General features: G+C 38.1%; 1 protein-coding gene across 4 annotated transcripts in view; it reads left to right on the forward strand.

Annotated features, from left to right (window-relative positions):
- ANKS1B (ankyrin repeat and sterile alpha motif domain containing 1B) overlaps window positions 1-23,688 on the forward strand; it is an 811,229-nt gene that overhangs the window by 238,030 nt on the left and 549,511 nt on the right. For all 4 annotated transcript variants that reach the window (XM_054574655.1, XM_054574656.1, XM_054574657.1 and 1 more), the window contains exon 10: window positions 14,912-15,077. In XM_054574655.1, the coding sequence (XP_054430630.1) occupies window positions 14,912-15,077 (166 nt within the window). The remainder of the gene's footprint in view (window positions 1-14,911; window positions 15,078-23,688) is intronic.

A 23,688-nucleotide genomic window follows, 5' to 3' on the forward strand; every position in this document is an offset into this window, starting at 1 on the left:
ACCTCCATCCCTATGTCACCGCAGTAGCTTCGAGGCTGCTGTTTTTAAGGTTTACTCTTATTGTGAGGCTGCTAGTGATCTCCCTGTGGAACTGGAGAGTGGGAATGGGAATGGGTCAAGTTAAAATGTCACAGTATGTACTCTTGGGACAAAGATTCTGCTCATTTTCTGGAATAAATTCTACATAGATTGTTGCAAACCTTTGTCTAACTTTTAAAGTTCTGAAATAGTTAACTTAGACAATATTTTGTAACTGTTTTTGTTGCTTTTATGGAAGAATGGATTTTCAGAGATGCTTAAGATTTCCAGAAGTGCTTTCACCGTCTTTTAAAGAGATGGAGAGCAAGTCATGTTCAAATTCACTGTTAAGTTGAACCAATAAGCAGATGAACTCAGATGAAGCAGATTGCTGGCATAGAGTTGACTGAAAAGTAATGTAAAGTAGTTTTGAATAAAAAGTATTTAGAAGGCACTTGAGTTCTTAGACCATGAATAATGTGAGGATAATGATGTTTAAAGATTATTCTAATTATTGTGATTGGATGAAATAAAGCTTTATGAAACGAGAGATAAATTCAGAGACAGCAGCAATAATCTACATGTGTGATGTTGAGGCCTAGCTTAACATGGCAGCTATGGATACAGAAACGTAAGGGTGAATCAATCATGGGACTGGCAGATAGACTGGATCTGAGGAATAAGGAAATAGAGGAGTTTCAAAAGATATAAATATTGCTGCTCAGCTTTGCAGGGATGCTGGTCAAGTAATCATAATTTATCGAACAGACTGGGGCCTGTCCACGTGGTGCCTTGGTGAATGACCCAACAATTAATGCTGGAAGGAACAGGTCTTTATATATAGCATTCCAGCCTTGGTGGGGGGAAGCTCAGGGTACCTCAGCCCAGTGCCCTTCTTTCTCACAAGACCCAGCAGGCTACTTCTTATGCTCCCCACCAGGCTACTAGCCAAAAGTGTCCCCCAAAGTTTCCCATGTCCTTATCTGTGCAGGACCTGGAATATGTTGCCATCAGCCTCAGTAGAATAGTCCAAAAAGGCATGTGCCGTGTTACTCTGGATCATGGTGAAACTCTAGAAAGGCACAGCTCTTAAAATTTCAGGTAAAATCCAGGTGCAGCAGGACAGGATCTTGCAAGGAAGTCCTTTGCAGCTCTGGAGGCCGCCAGAGCAGACCTGATCACAGCAGCAGCATCTCCTTTCTTATTAGTCCAGGCCTCATGGCCTCCTTCCTCACTATAAACTACATAGCTGCTGTTTATTTCTCCCTTCTCACTGCTCCCTTTCAAACCACATGGCAAAAACCCCTTACTACAGACAGCATGTCTCTTCCTTCACTACTATTCCCCGCATGGCCAAGAGCGTGAATGGCTGCCCCGCTTGAGTTTAAATCCTGGCCAGAATCTTCCTCCATTAAAACATTTCCAACTCCTCCCACAATCACTGTCTGCCAGTCCTCTGGTATCTTCTCCCTTTCTCCACTGCCATTGTTACTCCAGTCAGGTGTGGCACCAAGACTCAGAGAACCACCTTCCCGCGTCTTGCACAGCAAGGCTCCTCCAGCTTCATCAAGAGTCAAAGTCAAGCCCATCTCCCTTTCCCACCCCTAGGTGGCAGTCTTGGCTATTTAGCATAACTATAACACTGGCCAGCTGTTACGGATATGCACAGTACCTCTCAACAGGTCCTTTGGCTTCCTCATCCCCTAGCCATGGCTGTTGAGGCTTTGAAATTCTTTTCTTCTTTTTTCTATATTCCTGGGGGCACTTCTCAGCCCACACCCTGTCCTGAACCTTGTTCCATACCTGTTACAATAATGAAGATGATGGAAGACATGTGGCAAATTTTTATTCCGATGTCTTGGAGATTTCTTCATTTAACTAAGTCTCATCTTAAGCTCTTTGCAGGCATGTGATCATGAAGATCAAATGAATAGGTGTGGGTTATTAAAGCCAGGGTTTTATGCTATCTAAAGCTAAATATCGTCAAGAGACCTCCTGAATCACATTAATTTAGAAACAGAAGAACAGGAAAGGCAGCTTTTTTTTTCAAGTCTAAAGATATTCCAAAATGTTAATTATGTTAATTTTCTAACATGGGATTCTCTGGAAAAGCAGATGTCAAAATGCTGAGGTTTTGTATTAATGGGATTTAATTAAAGTGTATAGCAATGGTAGGTTCACAGCCTTGAATGTGCTTTAATAGGATGTGCATTAGTAGCGCATCTTTTATGAATAAAAGAGTCCTGTGTTCAAGCACTTCTTGTTTTTTAGAGCACAATGTTCTGTCAGCATTTGGATTCCTCATTATTTTTCAAATCATTTCCCTCCTTAATTTTTCCATAGTCCTCAAGGAGAGAAAGCAATACATGAAAAATAAGGTGATTATCACTGAAATCACTTTAATCCATATAATTGAGAAATGTTCATTCCTATGTTTGGATCAAAGTCAGATTTCTGGACTCTTCTTAACCTATGAATATTTCTAATTCAATTGTTTACTTCTGGATGTAACTCTAACAAGGCTGAAACTGGAGACAACAGTACATATTTCCACATTACCGTTGCATCAGAGTCTTCTTCAATATATTAACATCAATGTTTATGTTTCTCTACATCTTTTAAAGCATTAAGCCATGGATTTGTATTATTTACCTTTATTTAGAAGCTAAAAGAAAAAAACTCAATTATGGTATTATCTTACTTGTCTTTGTGGATGGAGAAGTAAATAATTACAAGGAAGTCTCTTTATAATTAATGTTTTTGTTAAAATAGCACAGGGACAGGAAGGCTTTGGGAGGCCACTCAGATTGTTCTCTGTATTCTTAAGGTTTATTTTTTTTAATCTTTTTTATTTATTTATTCATCCCATTAATTCATTGATTCAACCCATTAATATAAATAAACAATTTTTGAGAATCTACTCTGTGCAAGAATTGTACTGTATTGGGTTCTGTGAAACATATAAAGAAGCACTATATGGAGCACTTGTGCCCTGCAAAGACAGAAGTTAGAAGTAGCCCATGATAAAAATACTAAGTATGAATATTGGATCTGAGAAGTCTAGTGTGTCTTGAGATCCTGAATTATTGATACAGAGTATTCCTCTTGTTTTTAGATTCAGAGAAGAAAGAAAGCCGTGTAGGCAAGAATAATCATTAAGTGTTTCATTGGCTAAGTGGAATTTATTATTGGTTGTGAAAGAAAAGGAGAATTTCTGTATCCCTAGAAGAGCTGCCTGATCCCCTGAAGGGATGGAGACAGTATAAAACAAGAAGACAGTCAGGACTGGGGCTACTGAGTACCTTAGCCTTATGGGAGCAGAGTTTTGCAAGGTATCCTGGGGGAGGCATTGGAGTTTGAAAAAATAGGATAATAATTATAAAATTCATATTTTTATTCAACAAATATTTATTGAGTGGTTATTATTGTCCTCTAATATTACTATAGTCTGAGGCTATAATACATACTTTTTAGGAATGGGGTGAAGCTGTAGATCTGACACTGGACCACTCTATAGAGGGGAGGTACAAAAGGGCATGCAATTTCATATCAGCACCAAGCCTTGTCTGTAGATTACATAAATAACAGGTCTTTCATATCCATATGCATATTTATTATTTTCAAATGTGCATGAGTTTTGCTCTGATTAGTAAAATAGAAATTTATCTTGTTTTTTTGTTCATGCATTTGTTTCAAGCAACACATTTAAAATGTGTAACTTACATATTGGAGCTTGGTAGAGAAGGCAGGGTTCTCCTTGGTGTCTATTTTCATGTGGAGAGAGTTGGTTACTTTAACTGAGCTTCCCTCTGCTCCTACTCACTCCTCAGGGGAGTTAATTGATTTGTACATTTGGGGGCAGGAACTTAGCATGTGTCACTAACACTCTTTATGCTCTTCTCACCTGCAGAGAGTCTGATCCTTCAGTTTAGCAGTGCAGAGTCTGCTCAGGCTGGGGGGACTTGATGCTAGTGCTCTTTATTTAATCTTGGAATAAAGTGGTAGGAAATCTATATTACTTTGCACCTAAACCCCATTCTCTAGTATCTGCTCTGTCCCTTTGCCCAAACCTTTTGATTTATTCATGGGTTGGCTACAATAGCAGCATTGAGTAGTTGCTACTCAATCAACTACTCAGTCAGGGAATCAGGGGTGGGAGCTTGGAGGCTATTCAATGAAAAGAGAGATATGAGCCAATGAAGTTTGCACTAGTTGGATGATTATGGAAACAGAAAAGTGTACAGGGTTTAGGAGTTATTATGAAGTGCAAATTTTACAAAGTTGATGATTGCTTCTTCACAGTAACAGTAAGCATGATGCAACAGGAAAAAAGCCAAGTGTCTCCAAGAGTTCAAGCATGGGTGCCTGGGAGTAGTTTATAATGTATTTTTACCCTGTCTGCCTCTGGCCCTTTAAGTCACACATTCACCAACATCAGAAATAAAGGTTCCAAGACTAATTACATTAGTCACTCAGGACCCCTCTCTATCACTAGATCTACCAATACTGGACATTGGTCTGTGGAACATCAACATCTGTCGAGCATTTTGTTCTTCCACACTTTAAAAAAGAGCATAAAAAAAATCTCAAAGATGCTCTTTGTCTTCCCAATACTTAAGTTAAATCTCAGTATTTTTGTTTTTTAAAGATTTTTTAAAAATGTATTTATTTTTAGAGAGGGGACAGGAGGGAGAAAGAGAGGGAGAGAAACATCAATGTGTGATTGCCTCTTGAGCACCCTGCACCAGGGACCTGACTATGAATTGAATCGTGACCTTTGGGCCACAGTCCAGTGCTCAGTCCACTGAGCCACACCAGCCAGGGCTGAATCCCAGTATTTTTCTAGTGGACACATGGTTTACTGCCTGGATCCCTATACCTAGCCATGAAGCCTGTTTATTTGTGTTTGAATATTCAAGTTTTTAGTTTGTTTATTTATTTGTTGTGTATTAATATATAACTTGTTTTCATCCTCTTTCCAGTAAAGAATATGAGACATTGGGCTCCTCAAATTATAAAGAAACTATCTTGGTTTCTTTCTTTTTCTTTTCTTCTCATTTTTGACTCTCATCGATGCTTCTCAGACCACACACTTAGTCTCTTCGGATCAAGGTGGTTTCACATAATGCAGTTTTCCTCTTTGTCATCTTGTTATTGCTGAATTACATTTCATTTCTTTTGACTTCTTAGGTAGATTATCTAGATCTTTTCTTGAGGATTCGTACTGAGCTGATTCCTATTTAGTTTCACTTGGCATATATTTCATTGCATTTGTGTGATTTATTAAGGAGATTATGTGTGGGATTTCACCATTCGGTCTCACCTGGGGTATGCAAATTTCTACACAATAGTACCAGAAATAAAAATCAAAGTTCATTTCTATTTGAAATTGTATCATCACTTTCCTCAGGTAGTATTTAGACCTGTAGAATTTTTTTCCCTGAAAATAACATGTACATGTAGTGTTTAAAAAATATATCAAGTAAAACAAAAGAGAATCTTATCTCATTCCCCAATGTTGATCACCAAGTTTTTCATCATTCCTTCCAGAAATAGTATGTGCATATATTATACCTGTACATACTTTCTTTTTGCACAGACATGAACATAACATTATATATTGTTCTTCCCTTTGTTTTTAGCTCACCATATATTTCCTACAATGTATCTCATTTTGGGGGGAATGACTGAATAGTAATAGTGGCTACATTTATTGAATGTTTAGGAAATAGGCACTACAATAAGCGCTTTATAAAACCTATTTCATTTTATTTCAAATTTATTTCATTAATTTTGTTATGTCATTCATAACCAACAACAACCCTTTGAAATAGATACTATTAGTATTCTAATCTTGCAGACGAGGATACTGAGACTTTGCCAAGGTAACTTTGCCAAAAATGACAGAGGTAGGATTCTGAATGCACACTCTTTAACTACTATATTAATAATATCAAGTGTATTTCACCAATCATTGCCATCAACAAGTCCAGGAATATTTGTGAAATGTAGATCTTCAGGTTCCCTCTCAGAGATTCTGATTTAGTAATATTTGGGGGAGAGTCACAAATCTTAATTATTAACAAATGACCCAACTCGATTTTATGTAGTGTAAAATCTGTGGACCTCTTCATTATATTATTGTACACTGCCTCCATCTATGAATGATAATTATTTATTAAACATTTTCTTAATGATAATTTTAAAAAATAACATATAGTCCTTGGCTCTTATAATTCATGCCCCAACACACATCCTTACATGTACATTTTTATTTGTATTTGTGAGTAATGTGGGAAAGATTGGAAGTAACATAGGAAAGACTATGTGCACTTAACATTTTGATACACTTCTGAAAATTTTGTCAAGAACAGAGATAGTCCTTTTTTCCTTGCTAGTCTCTGGTTGATTATTAGCCATTTTCCAAGGAGTAAAGATTTTAGAGCACTGAAGGAAATTAGTCAAAAGTATTTTTCAGCCAGTTCTTTTAACTTATTTATTTTTTTACCCTGTGTGAGTTTGCTAGGCTGCCTCAATAAAATGCCACCAAATGGGTGGTTTACACAACACAAGTTTATTGTCTCAACAGTACTGGAGGTTTGAAATCCAAAATCAAGGTGAGTGTAGGGTTGGTTCTTTCTAAGGGCTGTGAGAAGGAATCTGTTCTATGCCTTTACCCTAGCCTCTGATGGTTTGCTGGCAATCTTTGGCATTCCTTAGCCTGTGGTAGAATGACTTCAGTCTTCACTATATATAAGTGTGTGTACACGTCTGTCTCCAAATTTCCCCTCTTTTTCAAGATACTAGTCGTTGAACTAGAAGGTCACCCTTATGACTTCTCCTTAACTTAGCTAATTACATCTGCAACCTTATTTTCAAGTGAGATCACATTTTGAGGTAGTGGGGATAGGACTCTGACACATGAATTTTGGGGAGACCCAACTCAACCTCTAGTATAACCAAAGTGAAGTTTCTTAGGTAGTGCATTCATTGGTTTCTCAGTGCTTTGCTGGCGAGATTTCTGCTGTGATCTCAAATGTTTAATTGATACCTCCAAGTTTGAAGTGTCTGATCAAGAGAAGTTTAACTAAGGATCAAGCTCCATGGACATTAATTGGTAATATTTTCCAGTGGGGGAAATATCCTGATACTCATTTAGAACTCAAATGGTTGATATTGGTAAGGTCTGATTACAGCTTTTCTCATTCATGACAGTAAGAGTGAAGTGTCTCTCCATGTGAAACCGGAAGAGCTGGCATTGGGGCTGCCTGCCACCTACTAGACCCAATAAGCAGAGACAGGGATGGAATCTTTACAGGCACTTTATTCAAATGGTCAGGGACCTGAGAATGTGGTGGGTTTGTACCCTACCAGACAGTCATCCCTTTCCTTTCAAGCCAGCCTCTCTTATAATGGGGGCAAAAGTGTAGGTAAGGGCTTTGGGACTCAGGAAAGAGGTTAATCAAATAAAAGTTGCAGTCTGGCAATTTCTCTAACATGCTTTCATCTGCTAACCAGTGATTTTCTTTATCTGTGTCCTGTGTTCTGTGTCCTGTTTCTGGGTGATTTTCTTTATCTGTGTCTTGAGCAGCAGACTTTCTCTCCCTGGAACACAGCGGCTCAGATACCACCTTGATTGCTTACAGTCTCCTCTGGAGCACAAAGGTCAATTGCTTGTGGGTTTTCTGCAGTTGGGGGATGGGGGAGGTTGTACCTGCAGTTCCTGAAACAATAGCTTTTCACATGCATTAACTATTAGGCTTATTAACCATTACCTGAAACTGAAATTTTCCAACTCTTGAGTCCCCCATCACACGCACCCTCCCTCCATTTCATTATTTAATAGAAGATTTAAAAGATCTTGGAATATTATCTAAGGAAAGTAAGTCAGATGGAAAAAGTCAAGAACCATGTGATTTCACTCATATGTGGGATATAAAACTGAAAGCAACAAATGAATGAACAAGACACATAAGCAAACGAAAACTCATAGACACAGACAACAGTGTGGTGGTTACCAGAGGGGGTAGGGGATGGGGGAAAGTAGTGAAAGGTAAAGGGTGTCAAATATATGGTGACATAGGGAGATTTGACTTTGGGTGATAAACACAATGCAATATACAGATAATATATTATAGAATTGTACACTTGAGAACCATATAATTTTATTAACCAATATTGCCCTGATAAATTTAATAAAAAATTTTAAGGAGCAAGTGTAGATAATTTTCTAGAAAGTGAGAGTGATAACTATGCCATGCATATAAATAGTGCCTTACAGTACCATGCTCTAAGAATAATGATGACAGTTTATCAATCCCATCTGTTCCTAGGTGAAGGAAGAACGTTTTTATTATGGCAAAGGTCTAAAAGTTCTTGCTATTTAAAGATCTGCTTTCTAAAAGTCTCCTGTAACAATTGACAAATTCGCCTAAAAGAAGCTTAGACCGATTCACACTTTACCTAATGGTACCCATTGTTCCAAATCGTCACTGACACTGTCTGTTATCTATAGCAACTTGATCAAGAATGTTATATCATGTGGTACTTCAATTTGCATATATTTAATTATAAATGAGATCAAGCATCTGTTTGCATAAGAAAATTCTAGCTCTTTATCATGAATTGCTCCTGTCCTTTGCCCACCTTTTTCCCTTAATGATTTCTTTCATTTCAATTTTTAATTCTCTTTATATGGTAGAGATATTGATGTTTCCTAATATGTGTCAAAGAATTTTCCCAAATCTGCCATTTATCTCAATATTTGATATCTTGGTGGTTTTATATAAATTTAATATTTATATGTACTCAAATTCAGCAATTTTTTTTCTCTACACAGTTCTGGTTATGTGTCTGGTTGTACCTCCTGGTCAAAGGTCATTCCTATTTTAAGATTATTATTAAAAGTGTATTTATTTATTAATTAAATATTATTCTGGAATTTATGTTGATTTAAGAAATGCAGTATTAACCTGGCTTTTTCATTTCTTTCCAAATGACTAGTCAGTCATCTCCCTGGCAGCTGTTACATAATCTAGTGTTACTCTACTCGCTGTAAATAACACCTTCATAATAAAATATATTTCTATAAGCATTGAGCTTTGTTTCTTAAAAAATTCTCTCTTCTATTCCATTGCCTTTTATTATTATACTATAGCCATTTATAATTTATTTAAATGTCTGATAAAGGCAGATCCACATCCCTTCTGTTACTTTTCTCTTTTCAAATTGATAACCTGGCTATTGCACGCATTATTTCTCCAAATGCGCTTCAGGATTACTTGTCAAGATCTATGATGGAGCGGGGGAGGAAACGCTCTTGCAATACTACTGCGTTACTTTTAAGTCCAAATGAAAGTGAAAGAATCACTATCTTTAAAATGCTGAGTCATGTCATAATATAACAATGTGTATTTTTCCATTAGTCTTCAATTTTCGTCACCCTCACTCAACCTTTAATAGTCTCTCTTGCCTCCTTATGTCATGACTTCTGCTCGTGTGACTGGTAGTTTTTTATTGCTGCAGTAACCAATTACCACAAAGTTAGTGGCTTAAAAAAATACCTTTATTATTTTACAGTTTTGGAAGTACAGAATGGATCCCATGAAATTAAATTCAAGGGGTTTGTAGGGCTGCATTCCTTTCTGGAGACTCTAGGGAAGAGTTTATTTTCTTGCTTTTCTGGCTTCCACGACCTGCACTGCTTCCCTGGTCATGGCTGTTTTCCATCCTCAAAGCCAGCTGGGGCCAAACCTCTCATGTTGTATCACTCCAACGCTGCCTCTCCTCTTCTCTTTCACTTGTAAGTGGATAATCCAGGCTGCTCTATTCATCTCAGCATCCCTAACGTAATCACATGTGACATACTATAGTCACAGGTTCCAGGATGAGGATGTGGACATGTCTGAGAGGCCATCATTCTGCCGACCACGCGGCCAATGCACCTTTCCCTAGGACTGTTCTGCCATCTCTCCTTCTCGCCCACTTAAAGATTCACCTGACGATTTTCTTATTTGTCTTAGTATTTCTTATTTTTCTTAGTGTTTCCTTATTTAAACGTCATTGTAAGTCTTTAGGGTATACTTTTCTTGATAATGAAGGACATGTCAGAGCAGACAGACCACTCCCCAAAACTTTCACCTATTTTGAATCATCTGGAATTGTGAGTCATCAGTGACTTCAAAAATGTCATAAACCTTCACCCCCTTGTGTTCCTATTACTTTTCTAATTATCAGAAGAATAATTCAGGAAGCAGTGAAAGTATGCAGGTAGCTTATATCTTACACTAATGCAGTATTTCTGTTCCCACCTTCTTATTTAACTATCATCTCAAAACTCATCTAAGTCAAACCACCATCTTCTGTCCTCAGGAGATGCTTTGTGTTGGTTACACTCGGCTTGAACTTGCCACCTGCTAAGCTGGTAGAGAACTTGCTACCTGCTAAGGAGCCAATTTCATACTGGGAAGCTTTAATTTTTTGGAAAGCTCATCTTGAGCTGAAATCTGCCTGCTCGTTAACCATCTCTCCGTCTGTACTCTTTGTACCCACTTAGAGACAGAGAACAGCTCACATCACTCGTTTACTTTTCAAATACATGTGATACATGTTTCCCTGCACCTTTTTTCCCTCAATCTTTTCTCACATGAGGTGGGCTGGATACGCAACACTTTCCTTACCCATGTCCAGGGGAAATAGTCCATTTGGTCTTCGCCTCTCCTCAAATGTAGGCCCCAGTACCTGCAAGCCGGGTGCCCAGGTGCAGTCTCACTGCAGCGATGGTTAAACTGATTCAGTTCCCCCTTGTGGTTAGCGATAGAGCTGTGCTAAGAGGCAGTTTCACAGAGGCACCCTGTCAAAGTAGCCTAAGTCACCTTAATGCTAATTAAAAAAAACAACAACAAAAAAACCCTACATCTTTGGTATTTTGAGAAACAGCTGTGCCTATCCCTGGGTCCCTGATTGTTGTGAGGGTCTCCCATAAGTCAGAAGGCCAAGTGTCCTTCAGCCCCTTTGAGGAATAAAATCTTGCACTACCTGACAAAGGATGGTCTATACAACATAGCTAACCTGTCTTTTATGAAATTGCTAAATCAGATCATTCCCAGTTCTAATTAGCACGGAGGAAGGGAAGGTTCTTACTTTCTCTAGTCCAAAAATCATACTTGCATTCAATCAGCCAATGTAACATTATGTCTTTCACTGGTGTATTATACTTTGACTCATTCTGTCAGCTGTAACTCTTAATTATTTTTCAGCATATTGCTAATCTATATACCTCCATACTGCATTTTTCTAACTCATTTCTGAATTGAACAACAGGACCTCATATCTGGTTACTAATAAACTTTGACTTGTTAGATTTAGCCTAGCACTGATGATTTTAAACTTACATAGGAACACAGTATAAACAACATGTGAAAACACATTTAATTGCGAATATTTATTTTTTTCTTGGAGAGCATGATGTTCTTTTAATTTATTCAGTGCTTTCAGTGTGCATCTTTTTGAAGAAGTGCTATTCGATCCACACATTGCACAATCAACTATACCAGGTAGGATGAAGCCAACTCAGTTAAGTCTAAGAATCAAAGATGGACATTCCCTCAGGAGCTGGGAAGTTAGGCATCCAGGGCCTTGGGGACCTGTTCAGGATTCAGGGACAGGACTATTCCTTAGAAGACAGCTTGCAACGACCAAGGCAGAGAGTGCAGTCTTAAGCATGCTACTATTAAAACTATTCAAGCACAGAAACATGTCTGAGATCCTGGAACCAGGCATTAGAATACCAATAGAGTCTAAATATCAAGGAGAAAGCAGTAACTGGTATCCAAATTACAGCCCACTTTTGCTAGACTAGGTACAATGGAGACCTGAAGGTCAGTCTCAGCTCGTCGGGCCACAGTTCTTTTAATCCCTCTGATCTCTTACCAGGATTTACCATCCAAGAGTATGCTGGCACTTGGCCTGTAAAGGAAAATCCAAGATTTCCGCTGTAAGGAAGAGGGTTAAATTTTCACAACAATCCAGGGAATTATAAACTAACTTTAGAACAGGATTGAGCTCTGGTTGGGGGTGAGAGGGGTTGGAATGGGGAATATGAGTGGAGGGGGCTGATTTTGATGGTAATGTTCTATCTCTGAAACTGAGTAGTGGACACATGCAATACAAATAATAAAATGGGAGATATTCGTCATGTATTTTGTTGAATGCCCTTCTTTTTTTCACAATATGATTGCAAAAGCATAGTTTCTGTATTTTCATTTTACCTTCTCTTTCCTTAAGGCTCTCACTTTCCATAAAGAAACCGTGTACTATAGACTTTTATTCCAATTTGAAATAATGGACCTCCTTTAGGAAGCAGAAGATGGTATACTGCATTGTTGTTTAAAATATATTTTTCTCTTTTGCACACACCCACATGTCCACATACATTTACAGAGAGAGGCAGTCGTAATACATTACCACCAAGATGTTATGAGTAGTTATCTGAGCATGCTGGGTATAATGTGACATTTTTTCTTTCTGTATTGTTTCTAATATTTCTCTAATGAATACATATACTTTCTCTTTAAAGGGAAAGCAAACTAATTCATTCTGTATAGTTCAATTTCAGAGCATTTTTAAAGACCTTTAAGGTACCCATAATTCTTTATAAACACAGTAGAATTCCAGCTTAACCAAATTCATAAAAAATGAGTTGTCTAACTAATTTAATTTTTATGATGAACTAGTATTTAAACTAGAAACTATCTTTTTCATAGACTCTTTATAATTTTATTGTGATCTCAGTTTCTTACTTTTGGCATACAATGACAGTAAACAATAACAATAACCAAACTGAAGAGCAAATAAATTTCCATCTTAAGAAGGCATAATCATTTCCCTAGTGGTAGTTTGATTTGATGAAAAGACATAGAGACTTCAGTTGATCAGTAAACATTTATTGAGCACCCACTATGTGGCGATACTTGTGTTAGATTCTGGGGACTGAGTGGTGAACAAGATAAATTCCAGTCTTCACAGAGCTTACAGTCACCAGTGTATTCACTGTACAATGTGTTCTATACGTGATTTTATCAATATGTAGTTCTACTGAAAGATGTCCAATAATGAGGAGTTGCTTTTATTTCTTTCTAGTGCTATTTTTTAGCTAATTATTATATTATTGAACTTTTATTTTAAAAGATTAGCACTATTATTAATTCATGGAAAATTATTTTTTCTATCGACCCAAATTTGCCCTCCTTGACTCATCCGGTGGTGTTCGTTGTGCCTGTGCCTTTAAGAACTTTAGAACAAATCTACCACAGCAGCCTCTCTTCTTCCCCACCTTGTGGGGTAGTTCTTGAGGGGAGCCTCTCATGTATGCTGAGAAAACCGTTGCCCTGCCTGCTGCCCAGGCATCTCTGGGAAGGAACACGACTGTTCCTTTCATCATGTCTTCTGTGAGATGGTTTTTAATCACATCCCATTTTGATGGCTTTCCTCGGGATGCTTTCTGTTTTGTCACCCTTTGTTATTAAAAATAAATTACTCCCAATTTCCTGCTTTCAATAGAGTAGAGCGAACATAATTGACTCTTTGATGTGTGAGGGTCTGGTACAATCTGAAAGCAATTGCACTGACCTTGAATACTTATTCTCTGTACTGTAAATATTATTATAGGAAAAAAATGGGGGCTTGTGCTAAAGCTTTACTAACCATTGAGTAGACCTTGGAAAATTTTTTGAAAACAAGTTTATTTTTTTTCTTATTTGTCTTTCCCTTTTGATAGTGAACTACAGTTTATAAAGGTAACAAATATCAAAAATAAAACATGGTTAATTGTTAAATTCATCAAGCAGGTCATCAGTTTTTATTCTCTAGTAAACTGTGAACTTTCTGAGATAAAGAACTATTTTTTATTAGTTTTAAAAATCTTTAGCACTTAGCATAGTCTTAGTTATGTGATGAAGCCCAGCAAATGTTTGTTGCTCGAAGCCAGTTCAAGAAATTAAGATCTTGCAAAATAAAATAAATTCGGATGTTTAGGATATATTGAAGAATCAGTAGTATAGAATTGGACCTTAATTTTTATCCTAACTGGAAAAGTTAACCTGAGTATATTAATTAACAGTATTCGCAAAGGAAAATACTAGTGTGTTATGTAGGAATACTTTCACTGCTAAATGATGGAAAGCCCAAATTGCAATGGCTCAAACAATAAGAACCTTATTATTTAATCAAGAAGCCTGGAGAAACTAGCCCTGGAGCTATTTGAGTAGCTCAGTGATATCATCAAAGTCCCAGGCTCTTTTTATCCTTCTGTTGCCTTTCTTGGCCTATTAATCTTTTTGACTTTAAGCTATTGCTTTATGGTTACAACATGCCTTGTCCTATCTCCAGACATCAAAATTGCTTCAGAGAGAGCAACCTGAGGGCCAAGGTGCTCAGACAGCCTCCTTGCCTTCTCTGGGGAGAAATTACTTTTTCAGAAGCCTTCCAGCAGACTTCCCTTGTATCTGACTGACCAAAATTGAATCTCGTGGGGATCTCAAGGAAGCAGAGAAAGGGGAAGAGTCTTGGAAATGACTGTTGATTAAGCAATTGTTTATGCCATGCCTAGAAAATAGACATATTATAAGAATAGATCGTGGCAAGGGATAATGACTTTTACTAGTTCAAGTGATAAATTCAGGAGAACCAAATTGTAAAGACTTTTCGAAAAAGATCCCTGTTAATATTGGAGTAATATGATGCATGGCTTATTCAAACAGATGAAGCATCTGACCTGTCAATCACTTCTGGGAGAATTAATGGACCTGATTATCTTTTTTTGTTTTGATAAATTAAATTAAACAGGCTGTGTCTTTATCACAAAGCTATTTTTATTTTCTCTCCTTCCTTTAAGGAATCCTATCCAAAGAAGAGGAATTACACTATGGAAATTTTACCATCTGCTTCTCTGGATACATTTCCTTCAGAAAACGAGAACTTTCTGTGTGATCTCGTGGACACAGCAGTTACAAAGAAACCTTGCTCCTTAGAAATTGCAAGAGCCCCTTCCCCAAGAACTGGTAATATTTCTTACTATTTGATTTGCATGATTGTATATGTGAAGATATGTCATTAATATTTTGACTTTCCACAATGTTTTCAGAATGAAAATCCCCCAATATAGTCACAATAATCTTTTTGTATTTTTATTTTTTTCATTTTGAAGTAAGTCCAGGTACATCAGATACAAAGCTTTGGGTCCTTCAGAACGTCATAGCACATTTGATAACAAGAATCTTTTAATATACTTTTCTGTATCCTATCTATTTTCATGTTATCAAAGTGTACTCAGCTACTTTTGCATATTTTATATTTTTGATGGTAGTATAAGATCCATTATTTTATTTATTTGTGGTGTAAACTGGTGAACAAAGCAAGCAAATTATATCCATTTTACTGATAAAGAAATTGGAGCTAAGTGTCTTATTTAAGATCCATACTTGGTGGGGCCTTTTCTTGAACATAATCTATTGACTACCATCATATTTGCTTGCTCTTATTTCACCACTGTATCTAGGAAAGATGGCAGGGCAGTTATGTGAAAGCTAATGAAGGTGGAAAGTTACCAGTGAATGGTCAACATATTCATTGGTACAAAGGAGCTGTAACAGGAGTTCTCAAGAGAGGTTTTTTTCTCTTTAACAATCTAATTACTGCTTATATTTGAAAAGTAAGGTTTAGAGATGATAGGATAACACCATATTTCTGAAAGTTAACAGGACATAAAGAAATGTGAGTGGAGAATACAGATCACCCTTTCAAGAAGATTAGAAGAAGAGATATGATAACATGAGAAGTAACAGGTGCAAGGAGAAATGGCTAAGTAAGGATAAGTTAGGATAAGTAAGCCTTGTTCAAGTTTACAGTTTGGAGGAATTTGCTGATGCAGAACAGGAGACTGAAGATAAAGAATAAGAACAGAGAACAGAATGGGTAGAAGTTAAGACTGAGCTAAGCTGCAAAAACACAGGTATTGCTTCCCCTAAAGAGAAGAGATCATAGAGCATGGTTATGAATATACAGATCACTTATTATGTATTCCCAAATGGATTATATTTCTGGGTTAAGATAAAAGGTCATTGGCTGTCAAGAAGAGCTATATCTTGAGAAGAGTTAAAGTCAAAGTCAGAAATGCCATTTTAGAGAATAAGCTAGGGAATTTTATAGAAATGAACAAATAAGTTTTTGAGCAACATTGAGGCTAGGGTGTTATATGAATAATAAGCCTGTAGAAGGAAGATTTTTAAGATGAAGTAAGAGCGTAATGAAAACAGTTAAAATTTATTGAGCATTTACTCTGTGCCAAATACTGTTCCAAGTGCCCTAGAGACATTATTTCATATAATTCTTACCATGCGCTATGATACTAATGTCATTATTCCCACTTTACAGATGAAGAGACCGAGGCATTGAAATATTAGGTAATTTTACAGACTTGCATATTTATAAGGAGTGGATCTGGGACTTGAACTTATTTTGTTCTACTGTGTTCCTAAGTACTCTGTTATACCATAACAGTAATCAGAAATCTTAGGGGATGAAGTAGAGTAGAAATTGAGAACCAAGTACTGAAACTCTCAAGAAATGTAGAGGTTTGACTGAAAGTCCACTTTTGATAGTAATAAAATCAGAAAAAGAATGTTATAATAGGATAGCATTATTTTCAGAAGAGCAGCAGATTTTGGATGAAGGCAGAAGAACAGTGAATGATCCAGAAGCAGTGACTGAGAGTGAAGCCAATGCTGATCCCAAACTATGGGCATTGATGGGAATGAAAAATCCTCCATAAGAGAGGGAACTGGGAAAGAGTGGGAAGATAGGGAGAAAGTTCCATTAATGTAGGAAAATAAAGGGCATATACATATGAAAATGTTAAAGAGCTTTAATTAGGGTACAGAGAAGGTAAGGATGTGCCAGGGGTTGATGGATGCAGGAATTAAAGGGTCAAATATATTCATTTTACAATAAGAAACTACCTGAGTTCATGTGCCAGGCACTGTTCTATATACTGAGAACACATAGATTAAAAACAATAACAATAACAACAAAAAAACCATGGATGGGGTAACCAGGCTGCTTAGGCTCAGAACAACTCTTCTGCTTAAAATAAATAAACATGGTGGATACAAATACAGAAAAGAAAAACTTTGTAAAAGCAGCAAAAAGAGGACAGGAAAATTATGTAAACTGAATAAGATTTAAATTAGGCAGTGGGTTAGTAAGAAATCGTCAAGCCAACACATTGGTGAGGATGGGAAACCATTAGATCATTAAAGCCACTTTTGTCCAGAGGGAATTGTTTGAACCTGCTGTTGAATTTTGGTGCTCAATGCCTTCGTGGGTTTGTTTATAGAATATAAATCTCTGTGCCTGCCCAGCACTAAGATTGTAAAAGGAATCTTTCTCCCGTAGAACTGGGGCTACAAGGCTATCCCTCAGAGTGATCAGAAATAATTCTCCCTCATAACCAATAACCCAAGGAGACTGCAAAGGAGGATAATTTGTTGTGAACAGAACAATGGGGAAAATTCCTGAGAAGTTATTACCACAAACTGGTCCTCATACTGATTTGCACCCAAAATCCATATCACCTTAGATGGTCCTGAAAACATCAGTCCATGAATTTAGTTTAAAGCAGTATACTCTCAGGCATCAAGCAGAAGCAAATATAATCCCTCTAAAGGGGAATGACTCCCTTCCTAGGCCCAAAAGAATTCCTATAAATAATTTTCCAATGAAAATGAGCAGTTTATAATAATTAAGCAACAAAGAAAGGAATCCCTGGCAGGAATCAACAGAAACAAGAAAGAGCAGATCCATACCTGAGAAGACTTCAAATTAGGAATTATTAGATGGACACTATAAAATGATCATGTTATTAAAAAGTAAAAAATAATCTTGAAAGTATTTTGAGAAATAGAAACTGTAATAAATTGCCTAGCATATTTGAGAGGAGGAAAAAATGCCAATATCTCACACATGCACACACAAAGAAAAACAACCCCAAATTTGAATGGAACAGCAGATGAGATTCAGTTGAAGAGATATTTAATGATCTGGAAATTAGATCAGAAGAAGCTTTTCAGAACACCGCTCAGAGAGACCAAGAGATGGAAACTAGGAAAGAGAAGCCTAGAGACTTGGAGGGTACACTAAGAAATTCTATCTTGTCTAATTAAAGTTCCAGAGCAGAAGAGAGAGAGAGAATGGTGCAAAAGTAATATACATATATGGGGAGCTGATTTTCCAGAAATCCCAAGCCTGCCCTTGTGTTCACATGGAGGCAGACAAATGAACAGTTATCTTCAATAGAGTGTAATAAGTGCTAAGACAATGTTATACAAAGAGTGCTTTGGAAATAGAAAAGAAGAGGATTTTACCCAACCTAGGAGCTTGAGGAATACGTTATAAAGATGTCTGTATCAGCCGTCTATTGCTATTTAATAAGCTTCCCCTAATCATACTGAGTTAGAAGAACATCAGTCACATATTTTGCTCAGAGTCTCCAAGTTTGGCAGAGTTTATTTGACAGGGACAGCTTGTTTGTACCACATGGTATGAACTGGGGGTGCTCAAACTGGGGAATAGAAGACTTACTTTCAAGACGGCCCAGTCCCATGGCTGGCACGTTGGGGACAGCTGAAGGTATGAGCTGGGGACCACTTACTCTCCATGGGCTATTTGAGTTTCCTCATGTCATGCTGGTTGGATTCTAAAAGTGAAAATCACCAAAAGAGCCAGGTAACAGCTGTTTCATTTTTATTATATAGCCTTAGAAGTCACAGGTTGTCGATTCTGCTATTGTTACTGGTCTACCCAGATTCAAGGGGAAGGAACATGGATCCCAGTTCTTGATAAGAAGAGTATCCAAGTTACTTTGTAATAAGAGAAGATAGAATGGAAGATATTTTGCTGTCATTTGGGGAAAGTATAGTTTGCCGAAGTCTGCCCGCTGGACACAATGATGTATATACTCTCATATGCAAATTATGCCTATTCCTACTTCAGGTTCCCTGCACATCAGCCCAGTACAGCAGGAGCTCCAAGTCTTAAGTTCAGATGTGCATGGGCTCTGTGGTGCGGTTTCATGGTCCAGGCCCTTGATTACCTTTGCTGTGGGCAGTGATGACCTATGAACTGAAGAGACAATTTGTCAGTCTCCTCTCCTACGTGGCCACCATATAATAGTGGAACAAGCATAGGAAAGCCACAGTTGACATTCCTCTTCAAATACAGGGAAACAAGTCATGCAGCAATGGCAACCTGCGGCAATTACGCACCTAAGTCAGGCACAGTTCCTTGATTAACGGTCAGCCCTATGACATAGGAATTGTTCTCTGGGGCTCTTGGTTCCAGCCTCTGAGTCATTCTTCCTTTTCCATAAAAAGTAACCCATATTTACAGCTGAGTACCTTTCTCACCTGCTTTCTGCCTATAGAATCTGAGAGATCAAAAGACCTCTTTTCATTGTGTGCTATCTCTCTGTTCCTTCCAAGTCAAGCTGATATAATTGCTTTTAAAACTTTGTAGACTTTTTGTGTTCCAATTTATATAACAGTCCATTAGACAAAAGCTTGTATTTCAGATACACTCTTCTGAATATTGGGTGACTTCTGTGACACACTGTCCCTGAGATCCTTAGAAATCCTGTTGTTGAACAGAGAGGATCTATGAGTCATGCCCTTAAAAATTCTCATAGGGTCTTCTTGTTTGGCTTAAAGTTTCTATGTGGCTCCACCTGAGAGCTTGCTTAGGTGTTAATGAATGATCTTATAGTTCCACCCAGATCTGATTGTTGGCCTTCCTAATTTGAGATTTTTTTTCTTCTCCTTTTCCTTTTTCTTCCTCTTCTTCCTCTTCCTCTTCTTCTTCACAATTTGGAGCAGCTGGAAATAAGAAACTAGCTTTGTTTTTATACCCAGAAATTCCTGACTCCTTTGAATTTAGCAGACCATTCTTCAGTTCTCTCTGCATTTTATTACAGGCAGCCAGAAGAAGCTAAGTTACACTTTAAATATTCTGCCTGGAATCTAATTCACAAGATAATAGAGTTCATTTGGTTCATTTTCCATTTCCTATTTTACTGCAGATGTCAACGTGGCCAAAATTTCCCCTACTACATGGCAAGTGAATCCTTGCTTTGAGCTTCCCATTACATTTGCTGCTCTTTGAGCCTTTACGAACAGTTTTCTCATGGCTCTTTGGGTTTCCACAAATCCTCTCCTAAAGGGCATTTAGCTTTTCACAGCCACTCACTTCCAGCTTCTCCCTGCAACCCAATGACCAAATTAATGCCACTTGTTTTCAGATGTTTGTTATGGGCAGCACCCCCTTTCCAAGTATCTGAATCTGTTCTGGTTATTGACTGCTGCCTAACAAACCACCTCAACATTTAGTGAGATAAAATGACAGTCATTTATTTTGTTCATCATCCTGAAATTTAGAGAGGGCTCAACACGGAGGTCTTCTTTCTGCCCGAAGCAAGATCAACTGGGCAAATTCACTAGGGGCTGGAAGATCCATTCACAAGGTCAATCCTGGCTAATGACATGGCCTACTTGGTCTTCCTCATGGGATGGGATGTGATCTAAGAGCAAGCACCCTTAGGTGCTGAGGCAGAGCTCTGTTACTTTAGATGACTTAGCCTCAGAAGTCAACATCACTTCTAGCGTAGTCAACAGGCTGCCTTTACATTAGTGGAAGGAATTTAATTCTGCCCCCGTCCCCGACAGAAAGATGTTACCAAAGTTGCGTTAGAAGATATTCTTGCAGCCACGTTTGGAAAATACAAACTTCCACAATGATTAAGTTGTTTGGTGTTGTGGGACAAGAATTAATTTGTATGGATGTATGATTTTCCCCAATTCTGTTCAATCATCTGGATTCAGTATAAAAGAAGGCAGTTTTCTCAACTGACCCAGACTTAATTCATAATTATTGGTCATCTTTGCGCTTTAGGCTGTGATGGTGAATTCTAGGGGTAAGGGAACCCAGTACTAAAATGGAAGAAATTTTCTTTAATGTTAGGAATAGAAATGAATACAAGTCAAAGAAGTTTCTATTTCAATTGTATGTGGAACCTTACCAGCAATTACATAGAATTGCCTCCTTGAGCACCATAGCAGGGGGAAGAGAGCATCGATATGATTGTCTAATGGCTGGATGGGAGACAGTGTCTTTCTTTTTCCTCTGTTGATTCCATTAACTTACAGCTTAGGTTTTACATGGATCCAATTATTAATACTTTCAAGTCTCTCAGTCTGCCTAGTCCCTAGTTTTTCCTTGTACCCTCAGGGCCAACTAATTAAGCTGATGAATCAGGGAAGTTTCTGATCTCTCTTGAAGTTACTGATATTTTTCCTTTATAACCAAGTCCTTTATTGACTAAAAGTAGGACTTTTGGATAGGGAGTCATCTCTTGATGCCCCCAGTCTTTTAAAGGCACTCAAATTGGCCCTGGCTGGTGTGGCTCAGTGGATTGAATGCCAGCCTGCGAACCAAATGGTCTCTGGTTCGATTCCCAGTCAGGGCATATGCATGGGGCTGTGGGCCAGGTCTTCTGTAGGAAGTGCATGAGAGGCAATCACACACTGATGTTTCTCTCCCTCTCTTTCTCCCTCCCTTCCTCTCTCTCTAAAAACAAATAAATAAAATCTTAAAAAAAATTAAAAGCACTCAAATTGAACTGGGTGGGTAACTATCCTACAGTTTCTCATTCATTCACTTGCTTTTATTGAGTGCCTCTCATGGTCTAGACATTATGCTACCTGTTGTAGGAGAAACAGAGTAAAAGGTTCAGTCTTGATATTTAGAGCTTAGAGTGTGTTAAAGCTAAGGGTAATAAGTGCAATGAGAGGGGTGAATGTAAGGTGCTCTGGGAGGGTAGGAGAGGGTGAATGAGTGAAAGCTTATTGGCGGAGGTGCTGTCTGATCTGAGCTTCAGAGAAGGAAGAGTTGGGTGGATGAAAGAGTTGGGTGGATGAACGAGATTGTGTGGCTCTCCAGGCTATGGAACAGTGCACCCCGTGGAAGAACATAGTGAATGCAGAGACTATGCCCATCTTAGCATGGTGAGAGCATATAATGCTTTTAGGGGAAATACATAGAAGAATGCAAAGTGACATGCAGCAGTGTGGATTTTACCTGACAGCAGGAGCGAAGTGCTGATAGAACCTCAGTAGGGGTGTGATGTGATAGGTTTTCACTTTAGAATGATCTCTCTGGAAGCCATGTGGACAGTAGACTGGATGGAGATGAGGCTAGAGGCAGGAAGATTAATGAAGAAACCAGTGTGGAGTCTCAGCAAGAAATGATGGTGCCCGGGACAAATGCAATGTTGACCCAAGAGGGGAGGGGGAACAAAGCAGACAGTGACGCTCATCCCTTCCAGCCTTAGGGATTCCAACATTTAGGAAACAAGCCACCGAGGGAACTAAAAAGTTGTATGTTAGGGGATGTGTTTTATAGTTTTCTGTTAGCTGTCTTGGATGACATGGCTTAGGTTTACAGATAAAATGGAAATTTCTACATTCACGGGAATTACATTCCAAAGCTTCTGGAATGAGAGAGAGAGAGAGAAGAGAGGGGAGAGAGATATGATGAAGGGATGATCATATCATTAGAGGGACTGTTTTTGGTTGAATTTTGACCAACCCCCTCTCCTATTTTTGGAATCCCAACTCCTAGTACCTCAGAATGTGACCTTATTTGGAGAATTTGGAGATAGGGTCTTTACTGAGATAATCAAGTTAAAACAAAGTCATTAGATGAGCCCCAATACAACATGACTGGTGTCCTTATAAAAAGAGGGACATTTGTACAACAAAAAATATTCAAAGAGGAAAGATGATGTGGAGAGACACAGGGAGAAGATGACCATCTACAAGCCAAGGAGAGATCCCACAACAGCGTCTTCTCTCCCAGCGCTCAGGAGGACCCCACCCTGCCCAAAATCCTTGATTCCAGACACCTAGCCTCCAGAACTGTGAGAAAAAAAAATTTCTCTTGTTTAAGAGACCCAGTTATTAGTGCTTTGTTACAGCAGCTCCAGGGAATGAATGTGGGGACCAAACGAAGCGCACAAACTCAATACAACATAGGAGGGCGGGGTGGGTGAGGATTCTGGGCCTCAGAGGACAGACGGCCTGTCCTCCTTTTCCCAGAGGTTAAGCAGCTTGAGGGTCTCAGTCGTGATGCAGTGTCATTCACAGATACAGACTATGGAGTTTCTCAGAAAGAAATCACGGTTAGGTATGCATGTTAGTTATCTTCCTGCAGGCTCTCCTGTTTATTAACTAGATGAGCTGGTACAAAATATATTTCATCCTGACCACAAAAAAACAATTCAGCATATGCACTGATTTGATTTAAATATAAAGCAATTTATTAATAAATCTATATTCAACAAAATTTTGCAATCCAACCAGGAAATGAGGGAGCATCCCAAGGAGCATTTTAGCTAATACCTCAATAACCACAGATTTCATATGGGGTAAAAATGAAATTGCTCTGGTACTGGGCTTGTTAAATAAAGATCAGCAGAAGTACAGCACTTCCTTAGCAATTTGCTGTCTGAGACTAATTTTTATGCCGTCAATATTGAATCATATTTTCCCTTATTGTATCAGGAAA

Source organism: Pteronotus mesoamericanus, unplaced genomic scaffold (genome assembly GCF_021234165.1).
Source record: "Pteronotus mesoamericanus isolate MK-2021 breed Mesoamerican mustached bat unplaced genomic scaffold, CSHL_Meso_final contig_263, whole genome shotgun sequence".
Classification (NCBI taxonomy): Eukaryota; Metazoa; Chordata; class Mammalia; order Chiroptera; family Mormoopidae; genus Pteronotus; species Pteronotus mesoamericanus.